General features: G+C 46.5%; 1 protein-coding gene across 3 annotated transcripts in view; it reads left to right on the top strand.

The window, feature by feature from the left end:
* The first annotated feature begins 1,492 nt into the window (after positions 1–1,492).
* MYO7B (myosin VIIB) overlaps positions 1,493–20,927 on the top strand; it is a 103,601-nt gene continuing 84,166 nt past the window's right edge. For 2 of the 3 annotated variants that reach the window (XM_010801818.4, XM_010801817.4), the window contains exons 1-2: positions 1,497–1,962; positions 19,030–19,071. In XM_010801818.4, the coding sequence (XP_010800120.1) occupies positions 19,054–19,071 (18 nt within the window). In that variant the 5' untranslated portion in view covers positions 1,497–1,962; positions 19,030–19,053. Of the gene's footprint in view, positions 1,963–19,029; positions 19,072–20,927 lie in introns of all 3 variants that reach the window. The other variant, XM_010801819.4, reaches the window with a different exon arrangement.

The raw sequence follows: 20,927 nt of genomic DNA, 5'->3' as shown, positions 1-20,927 counted from the left end.
ACAGGGAAGCCTGGCAGGCCTCAGCCTATGGGGCTGCAAAGAGTCAGACACGACTGAGAGACTGAACCTTTGTCCTGGGCTGCTTGATTGCAAGAACAGAAATGCCTTCAAGCTGTCTCAACAATGGAGTGTGTAGCAGCAGGAAGCTGGGCTTCTGCAGAGCCCACAGCAGGACCCACAGAAAGCTCAGACAGCAGTGGCCACTGTCTCTCTCCAGGGCCACATGATTGCTCCCCCATGGCTCTTCAACTTTATCTTTTTCCCTTCCACCAGCATTTGGTTCCCATCTCTCAAAGAGGCTCAAGGTCAGGGTTGTCACCCTGCTGTGGCCTCAGTCCTATTTAGAAGATGATAGGGACTTCCTCAGAGAAGGCAATGGCACCCCACTCTGGTACTCTTGCCTGGAAAATCCCATGGATGGAGGAGCCTGGTGGGCTGCAGACCATGGGGTCGTTAAGAGTCGGAAACGACTGAGCGACTTCACTTTCACTTTTCACTTTCATGCATTGGAGAAGGAAATGGCAACCCACTCCAGTGTTCTTGCCTGGAGAATCCCAGGGACGGGGGAGCCTGGTGGGCTGCCGTCTATGGGGTCACAGAGTTGGACACGACTGAAGTGACTTAGCAGCAGCAGCAGCAGCAGCAGGGACTTCCTTGGTGGTCCAGTTACTAAGACTCTGCGCTCCCAATGCAGGGGTTCCGGATTCCATCCCTGGTCAGGGAACTAGATCCCACATGCCACAACTGAGAGTTAGCATGCCACAGTGAAAAATCCCACATGCCGTAACTAAGGATCCCACATGCCACAATTAAGATTGAGTGCAGCCAAATAAACCAATAAATATGACAGCTAGTTCCCACACCTCTGCCTGCCAAGTCCTGGGAAAGAGAGGGAACCCGATGAGCTCCTGCTGGGTCACTGAGTAGTACCCCTGAGGCCTCTCCTTGCCCAGGGATAGTGTTGCAGTCAGCAGGCATCTCCTGTGGACTCATTTTTCATCCACTTTCAAAGACCTCACCATCGCTTCCAGGGACTGCCTGTCCCCTCCAACCTGGCCTCTCCCAGGGTGCACTGCTGCATGCTCTTTACTTCTGAAAGATCTGTATTTGCCTCATCGGAAAAATCCCCCTTTATTCAAGTCCCAGCCCAAGTCAGCCCCCTCTGCTCCCAGAGACTGTATTGGGAATCTAGGTGCCCCAGTGGCCTTCAGCTCTGGTGCAAGGCTCCTTGGCCTCTCCTGTGGGTGCTCTCAACTAGGACAGGGGGTTTGGGAGTAGAACTCCTGCATAGGCAGTCTTGGAGTTCCCGTGATCCCTGGAAAGATGCTCAGCTCCCTGGATGGATGGGCACCAGGGGATTTGGCTGGTTGTAAGTGCCCACTCCAGTACTGTTGCCTGGAAAATCCCATGGATGGAGGAGCCTGGTAGGCTGCAGTCCATGGGGTCGCTAGGAGTCAGACACGACTGAACGACTTCACTTTCACTTTTCACTTTCATGCGTTGGAGAAGGAAATGGCAACCCACTCCAGTGTTCTTGCCTGGAGAATCCCATGGACGGAGAAGCCTGGTAGGCTGCAGTCCTTGGGGTCGCACAGAGTCGGACAAAACTGAAGCGACTTAGCAGTAGCAGCAGCAACAGGTGCACAGAATCAAGCTCTCACGGCCCACGGAGACTCTCTGACGAAGAGGCCAGGGTTAAAGATTGGACCGCTCTGAGGCTCTGCTAGCTGGGGCCGCAGGAGCCCTGTGGGAGTGGGTGTGCCTGGAGCTCAAGGACAAAGTCCTGTCATAAATTACGTGGGCCCAGAGGACTCGGCCATTTCCTCTTGGGGCCCTTCCTCCTCTTCCTACTCTTTCGTGCGCTCCAACACACCCAGAGTCCTGGCACTGTCTTCTGCCCAGCTCATTTCAGAGAACCTGGGTGGAGGGGAAGGCAAGCAACAAGACCCCTACCCTGACAAGGTAAGGGCACTTCTGGGGCCTTCTCTGTGGGCTGGTTGCCCCGAACCTGTGTTCTGCCAGCTGGGAGGGTGGAAGGAGGGTCTTCGGGCAGGGGTGGGTTGGGAGTCACAGCCTTGGGAAAGCACTGCAGGGAACAAGGTGATGAGGAGGGAGCGTGAGAGCCCTTTCAGGAGCCTGGAACTCCAGCCCAGAGAGCCATCCCAGCAGCCGCAGGGCTGCTGGGGCCCAAGCAGGAGGAGGGGGTGTGCTGGGCCTCTGCTCCAGGAAGGCAGGTGCAAGAGTAGAGGGGGTGGCAGTGTGGGGGTGCCTCCGGGTGGCCTCAGGAGGTGTGAAGCCTCGGCCCCGAGGCCCGGGTACTGGGCAACGTCAGCCGTGTCATATGTGCCGTTTCCCTGCACTTGGGGTGTTATTGCCTCTGTTTCATGGACGAGGACACTGAGGTCCGTGAAAGATGAAGTGCCCACAGGAAGAAGCAAAGGGGGACATGATGCCCAGGTCTGGGCTGACCTGAGTTACCACCTACCTTCTTGGACAGTTGTGGACAAGTGTGTTCATCATCTCTGAACAGCTTGGGCCCCAGAGTGAGGCAGGGCCCTGCCTGTCAGGCCTCAAAGCCTCCCCTGGGTGGGGTGCTGGGCTGTGGCGGGACGGCGTTCTGAGAGGAGGAACACTCCCCGGCTCTCCCTCGAGCTGTCAGGGTGCTGGGCACCGTCCTCACTTCTCACAGGAGGGAATCTGACACAGACACAGGCTGGGGTGGGGCCCATCCTGAACCTCCTAACCCCACAGCCAGGCCTTCCGCTCAGTCTCCACTCTCTAACTCTGGACTTAAACGTTGTCCCAACCTGAACTCCATTCAGGGTTTTATTTTGAAGAAAACCAAAACTCTGTGTGCAGCTATCGGCCTGGAGCACAAGCCCCCAAGGAACTTTTGTTTAGAGCCACTCAGTTCAGTGGCACCCCCGTCTCTCTGAACCCACTGGGAGCTGAACGCTGGCCCCACTGCCTTCTCCCAGGGGAGCTGTCCGTGTGGGTCTTGGGCCCTGCTGCACCCCCACTTCAAAACGGCTTACAGTGGGGGTGGGAGTTACAGCTCGATGTAAGGGTGACACAGCGGGGTTGAACATTTCCCAATTTCCCAGCTACATTCTTATAACTGAGTGCTTTTCATGTCATATGAAGGCCCTGGCTTCTGCATTCTCAGTCCCTGTGACAAGCCCTCCAGGGAAGAACAGCAGGAATTACAGGACATTTTTCACAATACAGGAAATTTTTCATAGGACATTGGGATGAAGGAGGGTAAAATCCTTCACCCAAAGCCACTGGAGATGAGCTCCGTGAGGGCACAGGTTGGAACTGCTCACAGTTTCTCAGGCCCCTGCACCCACCCACGGCCTGGAGGAGAAGAGGCCCTGGACAGAGAGCTGTATTGGGGAGTGGAGTCATGAGTGGCAGAAATAGAGGTTGGGACAAAGTCATGTTTTCTAGTCGATTTTCATGTTACACTCTCTTGTCTTCCCCCTCAATTAATCAAGCAGCGTGTATCTCTTTTCTGCACTGTTGGGTGAGTGAGGTGAGGCTGTGCCACAGAAAAGTCACCCACCTGGGGGCACAGACCTCAGGCATCAGGAAGTCAGAGGTGGAGATGTCTGGGGCCGAGGACGGGTGGGGAAGGGGAGGGATTGAAGCAGGCTGCAAAGGCAAGGATGGCTTGATGACGATGCTGGAGGGCTAGGATGCCCAGGCTAAGAAAACAACATCCTAAAGATGCAGAGGAAAGAAAGTACAAGTCCAGCCTGGGCACTGCTGGCTCCTGGCAGGACCCTAGTGCAGGTGTAAGGAGGCTGCAGGAAATGCTCTTTCCGTGCTGAGAATGGCACTCTTTTCTGTACTAATACAGTAGCCACTGGCCACACAGGGCTACAGAGCCCTGAAAGTGCAGCCAGCAGGCCTGAAGAATTTTTAATTTTAACTAAGACTAATTTAAATTTCCATGGCCATATGTGGCTGTGTGCTGTGCTGTGCTCAAAGTGTCTGACTCTTTGCAACCCCATGCACTGTGTCCGCCAGGCTTCTCTGTCCATGCAATTCTCCAGGCAAGAAGACTGGAGTGGGTTGCCATTTCCTATGCTAGGGGATCTTCTCAACCTAGGGATAGAACCCGTGTCTCTTGCATCTCCTGCACTGGCAGACAGGTTCTTTACCACTGCACCACATGTGGCTGGTGGCTACCATATTGGGCCTCACAGGTCTAGAGAGCAGAGCATGTCAGACTTGGCAGAGAGGTGAAGTATAATAAACAAACAGAGCCCAACAGGCGTGGGTTCAAATCCTGACTCAGCCACTTACCAAGGGTGGTACCTGAAGCCTCAGTTTCTTCAACTGTCAGATGGAACCACATCACTTACCTTGCAGCATTACTGTACAGATTAAACTAATGAACTACTATTTCAAAACTCTAAGTAAGTATATTATGCACCCCTACTCTGTTTTGGGGGCCAGGGATGGAGTGTTGAGGGGGTACAGAGAGGTGCCATGGCACAGTGGGGTACTGGCATGTACATGTGGATGTATCTGTCAACTTCTCTCTCATCCATCTCCTGCCTTATTCTAAAGGTAAACAAGAGCCTTTTGAGATAGCTTACAGAGATACCTGTAAGGCAGAGGAATCAAAATTGAAATGAGAAACCAAGATGAAGGAAAATTAAGGTAAACGTGATGCAGCTGGAAAAAGTTTCATACAAAGTTCCCATCTATTTGCTAGACAAAGCTACCAAATGTATTCTGGGCTTTCTGGCAGATGATCAAAAATAAAATACAAGCAGTGACAAGAATAATAACATCCTCAAGTTAAGAACAAGACCATTTCTGAGAAGAAGCACTGATGGGATACCAGGAAGGGGATATCAAATAAGGACATGCTATTGACAAAAAAAAAGTAAATTCAGGAGGGCTTCTCAAGAGCCATCCCTGCTAAGATCTCTCCAGGCAGGCTGACAGCACCTTGCCAAAGTGAATCTCAAGAAAAGAAATGTTCTCTGGACAGGTATAAACGATGGGTTTCAATTCAGGGTGGTGAATGCCCTTCCTGAGGGCTGGCCAGGGTCTTCTGGGACCAGAGAGCGACAGATAATAGGTAGGGTGGCTGAGAACAGCATCAGGGAGGCTGCAAGGGGGCTCTTTTTTTTAAAAAAAAAAATATTATTTTTATTTTAACACCAAAAATATTTTGTATTTGGGTATAGTTGATTAACAATAGTGTGATAGTTTCAGGCGAACAGTGAAGGGACTCAGTCATACATATACGTGTATCCGTTCACCCCCAAACCTCCCTACCATCCAGACTGGCACATAACTGGCACATGGAGCAGAGTTCCTTGTGCTATACAATAGGTTTTTGTTGGTTATCCATTTTAAATATAGCAGTATGTACATGACCTTCTGAAAGCCCTTAACTATCTGCAAGGGGACTCTTAAGCCAGATCTGGAATAGTGGGCTGGAGATGAGGCTGGAGAGGCAGGGATTCACCTATACCTGCAGGGAACCAGAAAGCACCTGAACCCAGGTGTGAGAAGGGATGGGATAAACGTGGTTTAATTCACTTACTCATGACTTTGCAGAGGACTGGCAGGCTTGTCAAGTTCCCCACAAGTGCGTTGGCCCTCAAGAGTGGGAGCAGAGCCCTGCTGGGAAGAGAGATTCCCCTGGGAGCGACTCTTCACCAGAGTCAGCCTGCCATCTCTGACTTCCTGGGAGGGAACAGGACCCAGGCTCTGGGGGAGCCAGTTCTTGCATGGTCTCACACTTCAGGGGCTTTGGCCGTGGGGGTGGCCAGCCCCTGTGCCCACTAGAGGAAGATGGGAAGGAGGACTGAAACTTTGTATCCTCACCCTGGGCCACCTGAGCAGAAGAGAAAGGACCCAGGAGTATCGTGTCTCCAGGTCGGGGCACCTCCGTACACCTCCTGGGTGGCCAGTCACAGGTATTCCTGGCATCCTGCCATCAGCTCCTCCATGCCCCTCTGTCACTGAGCTTGGTGGCTGATCTTTGCAGGGAGTCATCACTGTGGGAAAGGGGTGGAGCTGATTTCAGGCCTGTGGACAATCCTGTGAACAGTGAAATAAATAATGGAAAGCGATCTCTGGATATGGAAAAGCCCATCTCTCTCTGCTCCCTATCCCGATTCCCCTTCCAGGAAAAACCACTGTCAACGGCTTACCGTAATTACCTTTAAAAAGGATGTATCTCCCCCAAATATATCTTATATTTTAAAACAAAAATGGCAGTCTTGTGCTTATGCTCAGCCGTGTCCGACTCTTTGCTACCCCATGGCCTGTAGCCCACCAGTCCCCTCTGTCCATGGGATCCTCCAGGCAAGAATACTGGAGTGGGGTGCCATTTCCTCCTCCAGGGGATCTTCCCAACCTGGGGGCTGAACCCAAGCTGCCTGCATCTCTGGCATTGCCAGATGGACTCTACTACTGAGCTACCTGGGAAGTCCACGGCAAAAATGGCATAATTGTATAAAATATAGCTTGTTTCTATTACATAGTCATATATCAATATGTATGTAGATGGAACCATATGAAACTGCCAATATTTGACTTTCCTGACGTCTTGACTGGGTGGTCCAGCACAGATTCCTTATCGCCTGCTGGATGGTTCTGACTTCCAGAGCAGTGGCCCTTTCTGCCTTCACCAGCCCATGTAGGCTCTGTTTTCCTTGGAGTGATGGATTCCAGTCTAGGGACCTTAGGCTCAGGGTTGGGGGGGAGGAGTGGAGAATAGGCAGTTAGCTGGTGGCATAGCATACCTTCCAAGGTTCTCATTCTGTGACCCAATCCTTTCTGCCCCAAAATGCTCACATCCCTGCCTTGGGAAATGCTTTTTAGTCTTCCAGGAGAGGGCTCCTTCTGGACTGGCAGCTCATAGACCAGAGTCTCCATTTGGGTTTTGCCTTTTAGACCCTGATCTCCTGAAATATGCCGCCCACACCACCTAGCACACAGCCCTTTGTCCTTTTTGGTCCCTGCAGCACTTTGATTTTCTCCCCAGATCTACCTTCCCACACACCTTTTAGCGTTGCTTACCACTCCCGCTACACACAATCCACTTCAATGATGCCCCAGAAATGCATGTGAGTCCTGTGGCTTTAGACTTCCAAAAGCTCTGAGGAGGTCTTTGGGAACCAGCAGCTTGTCCTTCTACCCTCAAGTTATAGTCAATGCCATTCTGATTCTTAAGATTAGGCAGACTCTGGGTCCAGTGCAGGACACTGATCCCCACATTCTCATACTGACCAGCCTCAGAGCTGGACAAGGGGGCCTGAGCTAAGAAGAAACATCTCACTTCAAAAGGGCAGGGACTTGCAAATACTCCTGGGCTTCACCTCATAGGCAACCCCTTACCTGCCTTCCTGGGATGGGTACCAGGCTGCTTCCATCCTCCTGGTAGCTATTCATCCACCCACCCACTCATCTATCCATCCATGCACCCACCCACTCACACATCTATCCATACATCCATTCACCCATCCATCCATCTCTTCATCCATCCATCCACTCACCCACACATTTATCCATACATTTACCCATCCATCCATCCATCATTCAGCAAACATTTTGTGAATTCTTTATGGAATGAGTAAGGCAAGGTTTTGCTCCTAAGTATCTCACAAATGTGGGAGAAACACATACAATGACACAAAAAGCAGAAGTAAGTGATGATACAGAAAGAGCTGCTGCATGTGAGATGTGTGTGCCTGTGTGTGAGTACATGTCTGCATGTATATGTGTTCCTAACTCATTTCCGATCAAGTACAGAGACACAGTACTTGACTCAGTCTCTCCCATCAGGAAGCTTCCATAAGCCTCTTACCCTTCTCCATCAGAGGGCAGATAGACTGAAAACCACAATCACAGGAAACTAACCAATCTGATCACATGGACCACAACCTTGTCTAACTCAGTGAAACTATGAACCATGCCATGTAGGGTCACCCAAGTTGGACGGGTCATGGTGGAGAGGTCTGACAAAATGTGGTCCACTGGAGAAGGGAATGGCAAACCACTTCAGTGTTCTTGTCTTGAGAACTCCATGAACAGTATGAAAAGGCAAAAAGATAGGACACTGAAAGATGAACTCCCCAGGTTGGTAGGTGCCCAATATACTACTGGAGATGAATGGAGAAATAACTCCAGAAAGAATGAAAAGACAGAGCCAAAGCAAAACAACACCCAGCTGTGGATGTGACTGGAGATAGAAGTAAAGTCCGACGCTGCAAAGAGCAATAGGAACCTGGAATGTTAGGTCCGTGAATCAAGGCAAATTGGATGTGGTCAAACAGGAGATGGCAAGAGTGAACATCGACATTTTAGGAATCAGTGAACTAAAATGGACTGGAATCGGTGAATTTAACTCAGATGACCATTATATCTACTACTGTGGGCAAGAATCCCTTAGAATAAACGGAATAGCCATCATAGTCAACAAAAGAGTCTGAAATGCAGTACTTGGATGCAATCTCAAAAATGACAGAATGATCTCTGTTCATTTCCAAGGCAAACCATTCAGTATCACAGTAATTCAAGTCTATGCCCTGACCAGTAATACTGAAGAAGCTGAAGTTGAACAGTTCTATGAGTACCTACAAGACCTTCTAGAACTAACACCCCCAAAAGCTGTCCTTTTCATTATAGGGGACTGGAATGCAAAAGTAGGGAGTCAAGAAATACCTGGCGTAACAGGCAAATTTGGCCTTGGAATACAGAATGAATCAGGGCAAAGGCTAACAGAATTTTGCCAAGAGAACGCACTAGTCATAGCAAACACCCTCTTCCAACAACACAAGAGAAGACTCTACACATGGACATCACCAGATGGTCAATACCAAAATCAGACTGATTATATTCTTTGCAGCCAAAGATGTAGAAGTTCTATACAGTCAGAAAAAATAAGACCAGGAGCTGACTGTGGCTCAGATCATGAACTCCTTATTGCCAAATTCAGACTCAAATTGAAGAAAGTAGGGAAAACCACCAGACCATTCAGATATGACCTAAATCAAATCCCTTATGATTATACAGTGAAAGTGACAAATAGATTCAAGGGATAAAATCTGATGGACAGAGTGCCTGAAGAACTATGGACAGAGGTTTGTGACATTTTACAAGAGGCAGGGATCAAGCCCATTCCCAAGGAAAAGAAATGCAGAAAGGCAAAATTCCCTTCTCCAAAATGCAGAAAGGCCTTACAAATAGCTACGAATAGAAGAGAAGCAAAAGGCAGAGGAGAAAAGGAAAGATATACTCATTTGAATGCAGAGTTCCAAACAATAGCAAGGAGAGATAAGAAAGCCTTCCTCAGCAATCAATGCAAAGAAATAGAAGAAAACAATAGAATGGGAAAGACCAGGGATCTATTCAAGAAAATTAGAGATACCAAGGGAACATTTCATGCAAAGATGGGCACAATAAAGAGCAGAAATGGTAGGGACCTAACAGAAGCAGAAGATATTAAAGAAGAGGTGGCAAGAATACACAGAAGAGCTGTACAAAAAAGATCTTCATGACCCAGATAATCGTGATGATTTGATTACTAACCTAGAGCCAGACCCTGATGCTGGGCAAGATTGAAGGCAGGAGGAGAAGGGGATGACAGAGAATGAGGTGGTTTGATGGCATCACCAACTCAATGGACGTGAGTTTAAGGAAGCTCTGGGAGATTGTGAAGGACAGGGAAGCCTGGCATGCTGCAGTCCATGGGGTTGCAAAGAGTCGGACATTACTGAGTGATTGAACAACAACAACCATTATTGTATCGTTGTCAATTTCTCTTTTTATGTCTGTTAATATTTGCTTTACATTTCTAAGTGCTTCTGTATTGGGTACATGCATGTTAATGGATGTAATATCCTCTCCTTATATTTATCCCTTTACCGTTATATAATGATCTTCTTTGTCATTTGTTACAGACATTTTTTTAAAGTCTCCTTCTTCTTAGATGAGTATTGCTAGTCCCACTGTCTTTTATTTACATTTACACAAATGTCTTTTCCCCTACCCTCACTTTCAGTCTCTGTATGTGTTTATCTCTGAAGTGATCCTCTTGCAGATATCATATAGATGAGTCTGGTTTATAACCCAATCAGCCACCATATGCCTTTTGATTGGAGCATTGCCATTTTATTGTTTATTTTCCAGTTGATTTTGTAGTCTTTCCCTAATCTTCTTCCTTTTTTTCCCCTTTAGTTTCTTCCTTTGTAGTTTGACGATGTTATTTAGTAGTATGCTTCTATTCTTTCTTTCTTGCCTCTGAGTATCTATGATAGGCTTTTGATTTGTGGTTACCATAGGGTTCATGCATGTTGACCTATAACTGTATCTGTTTTAAACAGGTAGCCCTTTGATTTCAAACACATTCTAAAAGATCTACTCTTTTTTTTTTTAAACGATTACCACAGGTTTAATTAACATCAATCACTCACATAGTTACAAAAGATTTTTCTTGTGATAAGAACGTTTAAGATCTACTCTCTAAGAGGTTTTCAAATATACAATATAGGGTTGTTGACTGTAGTTACCATGCTGTACAGAGTTATTTATCTTATAACTGGAAGTTTTTACATTTTGACTGCTGCTGCTAAGTCACTTCAGTCGTGTCCGACTCTGTGAGACCCCATAGACGGCAGCCCATCAGGCCTCCCCGTCCCTGGGATTCTCCAGGCAAGAACACTGGAGTGGGTTGCATTGCCTTCTCCAATGCATGAAAGTGAAAAGTGAAAGTGAAGTGGCTCAGTTGTATCCAACTCTTAGCGACCCCATGGACTGCAGCCTACCAGCCTCCTCTGTCCATGGGATTTTCCAGGCAAGAGTACCATTGCCTTCTCCAACATTTTGACTGCCTTACGGTAAAAGATCTATGCTTAAAAATTCCCCCACCCCCAACCCATTTTGTGTTTTTGGTGTCATATTTCACATCTTCATGTTTATACCTTCACTGATTATTGTAGTTATACTTAGTTTTATCCTTTTTTTGTCTTTTAATCTTCATAATAACTTATTTAAATGGTTGATACTCAACCTCTACTATATATCTGTCTTTACTAGTGGGATTTTTTCCTTTCTTATAGGTACTTACTTTTTCTTATAACTTTTTCCGTTTCTTTGAAAAGACTCTTTAACATTTCTTTTCGGGTTAGTTTAGTATTGATGAACTTGTTTTAGTTTTTTCTTATCTGAAAGGTTCTTTACCTCTCCTTCAATTTTAAATCATAAATTATAATCTTGGTGGATACAGTATCTTGATTTCATGGTTTTTTCCCCTTTCAACATTTTAAATATATCATGTCATTTCTTTTTGGCCTGTAAAGCTTCTGCAGAAAAATCAGTTGATAGTTTTATGGGGTTTCCCTTGTACATAACTCTTTGTTTTTTCTCCTGTGTCTCTAGAATTCTCTCTTTTTCTTTAACTTTTGCCATTTCAGTTATGCTAAATCTTGGTGTGGGTTTGTTCTGTTTATCTTGTTTGGGACTCTATGCTTCCTGTACCTGGATATCTGTTTACTGCTTCAGGCTTGGGAAGTTTTCAGTCATAATTTTATTAAATGCTTTTTTTTTAACTTTCTTCTCTATCTTGTCTTCTGGGACCCCTATGATGTTGATATTGGTATGCTTGATGTTATCCCAAAGATCGCTTACTCTGTTTCAATTTTTTCAATTCGTTTTTCTTTTCACTGGTTTTATGGGTGATTTTCATCATTCTACCTTCCACATCACTTACGCATTTTCTATATCTAGTCTGTTGTTCATTCCTTCCTGTGTGCTCTTCATTTGAGTTATTGTATTCTTCAGCTCTGACTGGTTCCTTTTTATATTTCCTAGTTCTTTGTTAAAATTCTCCCTGTGTTCATCTATTCTTTTCCCGAATTCACTTAGGAGTCTTATTACCAATGCTTTGAGTTCTTTATCTAGTAAATTATTTATTTCTCTTTCATTAGTTGTATTTTTTTAGGGGTTTCCTTTTGCCCTTGCAATAAAGACAAATTCCTCTCTCTTCTCATTTTAATTATCTTTCTCTGTCTCTATGAATTTAGGTGAAATTGTTACACATGGTGGTCTTGAAGTGGTGTTCTTATGGGAGAGTGTCCCTGCACACTTTGCCTACGCCCAGTGGCTTTGCTGTGAGATTTGGATTTGATATGAGCACAAGTGGCATTTTTCCTCAGGGTGTGCCGGCAGCTATCACCGTGGTGCTAGGCGGGACTGGAGAAAGATCGGATAGGGCTAGAGCCAGGTGCGAAGTGGGTCTTCCCCTTTGCTCAGTGGCTAATACTGCCTTATTGAGGGTGAGGTTAGGTAACGAGTTGCTGGAACAGAAGCCCCGTGTGGCAGGTGTGATCTGGCTGAGTCCCCTTTCAGCGTGTGTGTTTTCCCTTTCCCAGCACCAGCACCTTCAGCCCCAGAAGGGAACAGCCCTGGAGCAAGAGCAGGTGTGGGCATTCAACAAAGGTTGGGCAGAGAGTATGGTGATACGGCCGCAGTCAGAGCCCTGGACCGGCTCTCACGTAACACCTGTGCAATCACCAGTGAGGACCGCCCCCTCCCTGCTAGGAAGCTGCTTAGCATTGGAGCTGCCAGAGTCTCACGGCCAAGCCTTTGCCCTGGTTATGGCAGCCCTTCCTCCTGTGTGGAGCTGTGACAGGAGGGGAGCAGGGCTGGAGCATTCACTCTGCTCAGGCCAGGGCGTGCTCTGGAGTGGTGCTGGGAAACACGTCAGCTGACTGCGTGATCTCAGTCTGCCCTCTCCCGTCCGCTTTGGGAGCAGGCAAATGTTAATGTGCTCTTCACAAGCAGAGTCCACTCTTCCCACAGCCCTCCTGTTAGTCCCGCTGAGCCGCCAGCAAGCCAAGGGGGCTCATCTTCCCTGTGTCATACCCAGGGCTGGGGAACCCAATGAGTGGCTCAAACTGCTTCCTTTCCAGGGAGGGTCTCTGCCTATGCAACCTCTCTTCCTCTGAGTCCCCTCCTAGGGGCACAGATTCCAACCTGATCACTTCTCTTATCTTCCTACCCAATTCTGTGTATATCTTTTTTAGAGTCTTGGTCATACAGGAGTCTTCCTGTTAGTCTCCAGTTAGTTTTCTGTGAGAATTTTTCCACACATAGAAGTATTTTTGGTGCGTTCGTGGGGGGAGGTGAGTTTACTCTGCCATCTTGGTTTGGATGCTCATCTTTTTTAATATAGTCTTTCAGCAGTATAAGTTTCCTTCTAAGCAAGTTCTCACTGCATTCCACAACTTTTAATAAGTTGTATCTTCATTTTCATTTAATTGAAAACACTTTAAGAATTTTTCTTGAGACTTTGACTTGTATTATTTATGTTTCTTAATCTCAAAATATTGGGGGATTTTCCAGCTATTTTGATTTATAGTTTATTTTCTTTGTGGTCTAAGAGCAGACATTGTATGGGTTTTATTTTAAAATTTTGCTCAGGAGTGTTTATGACCCAGAAGGTGTTCTATCTTGGTGAATGGTCCATGTGAACTTGAGAAGAAGGTATATTCTGTTTTCATTAGATGAAGTATTCTATAAATGTCAATTAGATCCAGTTGACTAACAATCGTATTCATTTCAACTATGTCCTTGCTGATTTTATGCCTGCCAAATACATTAATAACTGATAAAAGCATGTTGAAGTCTCCAACTATGATATTGGATTTACCTTTTTCTCCTTGTAGGTTTACCAGTTTTTTGCCACATGTATTATGATTCCCTGTTAGGCACATACATGTTAAGTAATGTTATATCTTCTTTGGGAGTTGGCCACTTTATTATTAGGTTGTTCCTGTTTATATTCCTCATAATTGTCCTTGCCCTGAAGTCCACACTGTCTTAATTAAGTATAGCTACTCCAACTTTCTTTTGATTAGTTTTAACATGGTATATTTTTCTCTATTTATCTTCAGTCTATCTGGGTCTTTATATTTATAGTGAGTTTCTTGTAGACAACATATGGTTGGAAGCCTCACGCTTTTAAAAGATGAAATCTTTGGATCTTAGCGATCATTCGGATATGAGGATTAAAGGATGACTCAAATGTTTTCTTCAACAATTGATAGTTTCGTTCACTGAGATGAAAAATGAAGAGGCAGGAGCAGATAGAAGACAGAGGAGATGTGTATTCATGTTGAGTGTGCTGTGCCCATGGCCTATCTGCTGGAGATGTCCAGGGGTTCGAGTCTTGGTGGATCTAAAGTTCAGGACAGAGATGAGAGTTAGAGATGTGGAATACAGTCGAGAGCTTTGATCCTGTCAGTGGCCCTGGGAAAGGATGGGCATGCACAAGGGGAGTGGGCAGACTGAGAGAGAACAGAATAAGGACCACTAGGTTGATAGAATTCTTTGATTTCAATGACAGAGTCCAGATGGCTTCACTCAAGCAACAAACTGCAAAGACAACATTTTGTCTTTGTCTCATTCCCTCTTGGCCTGCCAACTTTATTCTCTCCTATCAGCTATTTTTGGGACACTAGAACCATAGCCCCTGGCAGTTCTGGAATCATATTTCAAAACTTTGCGACTAGAGAGGAACATCAATCCCCAGTTCCAATTCAGAACATTCAAGGGAAAGCCTGTGATTGGCCCTTCCTTGCATCACACCCCGTCTCTCAGAAACATTTTGGGCAAAGGGAGGAGAATTTCCCTGAAAGAAAATAGAGGAAAGCATATCAGGCAGACTGAAAGCATCAGCATCTCCTTCAGACATCAAGAGATCAAAGTGAGGGGAAAGAGCCCTGGGAGGAGATTGAGGGCAACCCCAGAATACAAGGAAAGACAGGGAAGTGCAGTCCTGCAGAAGTCACAGGGGCGAGCTCAGGGGACAGGGCATGGCTGAGAGAGTCCTGGCACTAACGTGGGCAGTGGTGTCCCTGGAGGGATCAGTGCAGTGTTGGTGGGTATGCACATGCAACCCAAGGCTTGGGAAGGTGTGAAGGGCGAGAGGGTGGAGACAGGGCAACTGTTTCAGGCAGTTCAGCTGTGGAGTAGGAACAAGAGGAAGGCAGTATCTGGAGGGGTCAGGAGGCCAAGAAAATTCATTTTAAGATAATCAAAACTTCAGCTTGAAAATGTTACTGACAAGGGGGTATTGGAGTTATTTTCTGGTGGAATTATCATGTCACTAAAGCAGGCTTTTTGATACATTAAAAAATTTTAAAGCAAAACAGAAGTTTAGATTTTAATCATATTTATAGGATTCCCAAGTTTTGCTTTACAGAATTGCTTGTTTGCTTCAGCTGTCTCCTTCCCATCTCTACTCTTGGAGGAGAGGGGAACAGGTCTGGAGTCCAAACACTTGTAATTTTGTATTCTGGTATCTATTCTCTGAGTACAAAATATTCCCTTCCTTGGTTAAGATTCCCGAGTTTTTTTCTTTTATAATAAAAACAAACTCCACCTTAGTCCCTAAAAAAAAAAGATAGACAAAATTTGCATTTTTATGTAAGAAGGAGGTCAGAAGAGAAATAACGAATGAAGATGTGAGAGAGAGGGGTGATTGTATTAGTTGTCTACTGCTGCATAACAAATTACTCCAAAATTTTGCAGCTTAAAATGACAAATATTTATTTTCCCACCAATTTCTGAAATCCAAGAGTGGCTTAGATGGGTGGTTCTGAGCCAGCATGTAAGCCAGCATATTTGCAGCATGTAAGATCTTTTTTTTTTTTGAGTTGCCACATGTGGGATCTAGCTCCCTGACCGGGGACAAACCCAGGCCCACTGCACTGACAGCTCAGAGCCTTAGCTGTCGGGCCTCCAGGGCAGCCCCTCATGAGATTTGTATTCATTTTCTAGGGTCGCCATAACAAAATGCCACCGACTAGGCAGCTCAAGCAACAGACATTTCTGTCCTCACAATTTTGGAACTAGAAGTCCCAGACCAAAGATGCTGGCAGGGTTGGTTTTTCCTGATGCCCCTCTCCTTGGTTGCAGACAGTTACCCTCTTCATACTCTGTCCTCATATGATCATCCCTTTGCACACACAGCTCTGGTATCTCTTTTTCTTTTTACAAAGATATCAGTCAGATTGGATTACGCCCCCCCTAACAACTTCAGTTTAATTTCACCACCTCTTTAAAGGCCTTATCTTCAAATACAGTCCCACTGTGAGATGCTGGGGTTAAGACTTCAACTTATGAACTTGAGAGGGGGAGTGAACACAATTCAATACTCAACAAGGTTACAGTCAGGACACTGGCTGGAGCTCTGGTCATCTGAAGCCTTGATCAGGGCTGAAAGATCTGCTTCCAAGATCACTGGCTGTTAACTAGAGACCTCCGTGGGGCTGCTTGAGTGTCCTCATGACATGGCAGCAAGTTTCACCAGGCCGAGCAATCTTAGAGAGAACAAGGAGGAAGCCCCAAGTCTTGGAAGCTATACTCTATCACTCCCATCTTATTCTATTTGTTAAAAGGCAGTCCCTACGTCCACACCCATGGTAGGGAGAACGAATGAATCCATCTTTGGAAGGGGGCGGAGTCAAAGAATATGTGGGCATATTTTCATCACCACAATAATCGATAAAGCAAAAGCCCTGATGAAGGAGGCCAGAGAGGGTAGGGCTGGAAGGGTTAGCGTGGAGCTGTCAGCGGCCCCTCCCCAGGGCATCCCTTACGTGCCCACAGGTATAGGAGAAGGCAGGGATTGAACAGAGCTGGAAGCTGAGGATGACTTCTTTCTTTTTTCAGTGATGCAGATCAAGTTCTGCAGAGTTATTAGTGGGAGGGAGCCTTGAAATTGGAGGGATTTTTTTTTTTTTTTCTTTTCAGAAAGAGCTGACTAGAGCCCACTCAAGGATCCCCAAGCATTTCTAGAGTCTTAGGGGAGGTACAGGTCATGAAATTTCCTTGGCCCCTGTTGTCAAGATGGTGTGACCCATTCTTGGAATGCTCAGCTCAGTGCTCGGACTTTGCAAGGTGAGAGCAGGACTCAACAACATTCACAGGACAGGAGTGAAGGTGGACAGAGGGGTCCACAGAGTGTGCAGCTCATTGTACTGCTTGTATTCCATTTATGGGTACTTACAAAACTACTCTGTTCCAAAACAGATTTAAGTTCCGTTTCCAGGCTGGTTGAGATAGAAATGAAGCTAGGATAGTTGACAGACTGGGGAGAAAAGCAAAAGCTGAGGAGTTGTGATGAAAAGAGGGAACAGTTGCCATGGGCAGAGGGCCCAGTGCTGGTCTGGGCTGTGGCGAGAGAGTGGCAGTTGGAGGATGTGGCCTCTGCACTGCAAGCATGGAGTCCTAACCAGGAGACTGCCAGGGAACCCCTCAGAGGATGTGGCTTTTGGAGTGGAGAAGTTCTGGGACACGGGAAGACCAGGGGAAGTTGTGGGAAGTGGAGGCAGTGGAGTCTGGGAGTCCAGGACACACGGCTGGCTCAACCCCCAGGGATGGCAGGACTGGTGGGGAACGCCTGTGGGGCAGATCCTGGAGGCTGGAGAGGGAAGATGTCCACGGAGGCCAGTGCCATGGGTGAGGGCACTGAAGAACACAGGTAGGCCTCAAATTCCTAGCTGGGGGGAGAAGTGAGGAGCCTGGGCCAGGCCACAGTGGGTAGTCAGAGGTAGAAAATGCCCCCTGCCTCTTCCCCACTTGCCACCTCACTGGGGTATGTGAGGTTACCCCAAAGATGGACCAGCCTCTCTTTGAAAGAGCTGTAGCCTCTTTCAAGGAATCTCAGTCTGATTATCGCCTTTTACTTTTTAGGTGCTCAGCAAAGGCTGGGAGGTATAGATTGCCATAAACATATTAATGCCCATGCACTAAGTAAAAATGGAATGAGAAAATTCTTTATTCAGCAGAACAGAGAGGCAAAGACTCTCTGTCACATTTGCCCGCTGCCTACAACGAGACACTTCTTTCACCTCCCCACAGTCCGCTCAACCCAAACATGCTGACCGCGCATCCTCTGTACTTTTCCCTCATCCCTAGAGAATGCCCCTTTCTTTCCACTGTGACTTCTTGCTCATCTGACAAAGCCAACGTCAGAGGACACCCTCTCCAAGGGCTTCCTTCTCTGTTTCACTGAACAGATATTTCCTAAGTTCCTCCCAGGGGCAGGTTTGCGTTACAAGCAGGGAGTATGTGACCAGCAAAAAAGCCAGCTTCTGTGTCAGGATGCTCGATGCAGAGAGGGCGGGGCTGGTGGTGGGCGGGGCTCCCCCTGAGATCAGGGCCCCGCCTTCCCTCCCTGACTAGGGGGCAGCTACTCAGGCCTGCCTGATGCTCCCTGGGTACCGGAAGTAGCCAGGCGCTGAGACAGGTTTGAAAGGACGCAGGTCCAGACTGAATTTCCAGCTGTGCTACTGATAATGGGTCACCTTTCCTTTGTTGAGTCCCATGAATGAAATGGGGGTATCAATGTTTTGTGGGTGCATGAGGTTTACATCAAGTATGTTGCATCTCAAGTTCTGCTGGCTGGTTCCCTCAGCACTCCGTGTGGCGTGTGGTAATGCCTGATGTTCACAGATGTCTGACCAGACACAGTCTGCATTTCTGGGTGGCAGAGATGCTGTTCTGAGGCTGTTCAGAACCACCCCACTCCCTATGTTGAGCCGAGTGCTGAGTGCAAAATAGGCGTTCAGTAAAGATGAGATAGGGCTTCCCTTGTGGCTCAGCTGGTAAAGAATCCGCCTGCAATGCAGGAGACCTAGGTTGGATCCCTGGGTTGGGAAGATCCCCTGGAGAAGGGAAAGGCTACCCGCTGCAGTATTCTGGCCTGGAGAATTCCATGGACTGTATAGTCCATGGGGTCGCAAAGAGTCGGGCACGACTGAGTGACTTTCACTTCACTTCAAAGATGAGATAGGACTGAAGAAACTGAGAGAGTCTCCTCCAACACTTGCCATGGGGCTATGACACACCCATCCATTCTTTCAAGAGTCCTTTCTTGGCCCCATGCCAGGCACTCAGAGCTACACTGATAAGCACTCTGGCCCCTCCCTGCCAGGGCTCCAACTCATGGTCACAAAGACTGACATTCTGCTTTCTCTCTGCACACAGGCTGTCGGGAGCTGCTGCCTCAGGATGTCAGGGTTGAGACTGGTAAGAACTGCATCTCTTCCATTAAAGGGTTGTTCATGGGAGTTGCCAAATGCTGACTCAAACCACTCCCAAGGAAAGAAGAAGTAAGGCAATGTGACCTTGGAAGGAAAATACCAGACACAGGGAGTTTGAGGGAAAAGTCAAAGTCACTCAGTCGTGTCTGACTCTTTGCCACCCCAAGGACTATATAGTCCATGGAAGTCTCCAGGCCAGAATACTGGAGTGGGTAGCTGTTTCCTTCTCCAGGGGATCTTCCTAACTCAGGGATTGAACCCAGGTCTCCCACATTACAGGCAGATTCTTTACCAGCTGAACCACCAGATTGTATTACCTAAAGAAAATGAGTTTGGCCAAACTTGGCCTTGGCAGGATGGCCACATGCACAGAGTAATCCCTCACTTGTACTCAGGGCTTAAAATGTCTTGACAAAACACATACTATATTTAAAATAGGTGTTCCACAAGGATGTACTCTATAGCACAGTAAGATAAGATACTAAATATCTTGTAATAACCTATCATGGAAGAGAATGTAAAAAAAGAATTGTTGTTCAGTCACCAAGTTGGTCTGATTCTTTGTGACCCTATGGACTGCGGCATGCCAGGCTTCCCTGCCCCTCACCAACTCCTAGAGTTTGCCCAAGTTCATATTCATTGAATCGGTGATACCATCCAACCATCTCATCTTCTGTCATCCCCTCTCCTCCCGCCTTCAATCTTTCCCAGAATCAGGGTCTTTTCCAATGAGTCAGTTCTTCTCATCAGGTGGCCAAAGTATTGGCGTTTCAGTTTTAGCATCAGTCCTTCCAATGTATATTCAGGACTGATTTCCTTTAGGATGGACTAGTTGGATCTCCTTGCAGTCCAAGGGACTCTCAAGAGTCTTCTCCAGCACCACAGTTTGAAAGCATCAGTTCTTTGGCACTCTATCTTCTTTATGGTCCAGTTCTCACATCCGTACATGAATATACATATACATATACATATACATATACATATACATATACATATACATATACATATACATATAACTACATGAATATGTATATATATAACTACATGAATATATATATAACTACATGAATATATATATAACTGAATCACTTTGCTACACACCTGAAATTAGTACACCATTGTAAATCAAATGTATTTCAGTAAAAATTTTTAAAAATAAAATGAAAAATAAAAGAATCTAGAAAAAAATATCTTGACAACAGTATTTTTTATTTGTTAACTTCTCCACTTACCTAAATAAAGGCAGCCCAGAGCTACTTCTAGGCCTATCTTTTCTCCTGTGGGAAGAAAAGCCTGGTGGGTGGGCGCATGGGACAAGCCACAGTGAGCATTTCAGCCAATGGCTGGAATAGCCAGCCCACCTCGGAAGACTGAGGATCAGGTCTCTCGGAAGTGGATTCTTTGTGTCTTTGAGATTCCTTGTAGTGATTTCTGTCTCAGGCTAGGGCAGGAGTTCTGCATCACGGGCAGAAGTCAGTTGTCAGGTATTTCTTATCACAAAGAGCAGTGAAGACCTAGATCCCTCTGCTTTCTGTGACTCATTCTCTATTTCTTTTCTAAAAATGTTATTTATTTATTTGGCTGTGCTGGGTCTTAGTTGAAGCCCACAAGATCTTTGTTGCATCATGTGGAATCTTTACTTGCGTCATGCAAACTCTTAGTTGCAGTGTTTGAGATCTAGTTCCCTGATCAGAGATGGAACCTGGTCCCCCTGCTTTGGGAGTGTGGAGTCTTAACTACTGGACCACCAGGGAAGTCCCTCGTGCTCTATTTCTTCTTTTTTTAAAAATCATTCATTTATTTATTACTTATTTTTGGCTGCGCTGGGTCTCCGTGGCTTTG

The sequence above is a fragment of the Bos taurus genome, chromosome 2 (assembly GCF_002263795.3).
Source record: "Bos taurus isolate L1 Dominette 01449 registration number 42190680 breed Hereford chromosome 2, ARS-UCD2.0, whole genome shotgun sequence".
NCBI lineage: Eukaryota > Metazoa > Chordata > Mammalia > Artiodactyla > Bovidae > Bos > Bos taurus.
This window is presented reverse-complemented; position numbering and strand designations above follow the sequence as displayed.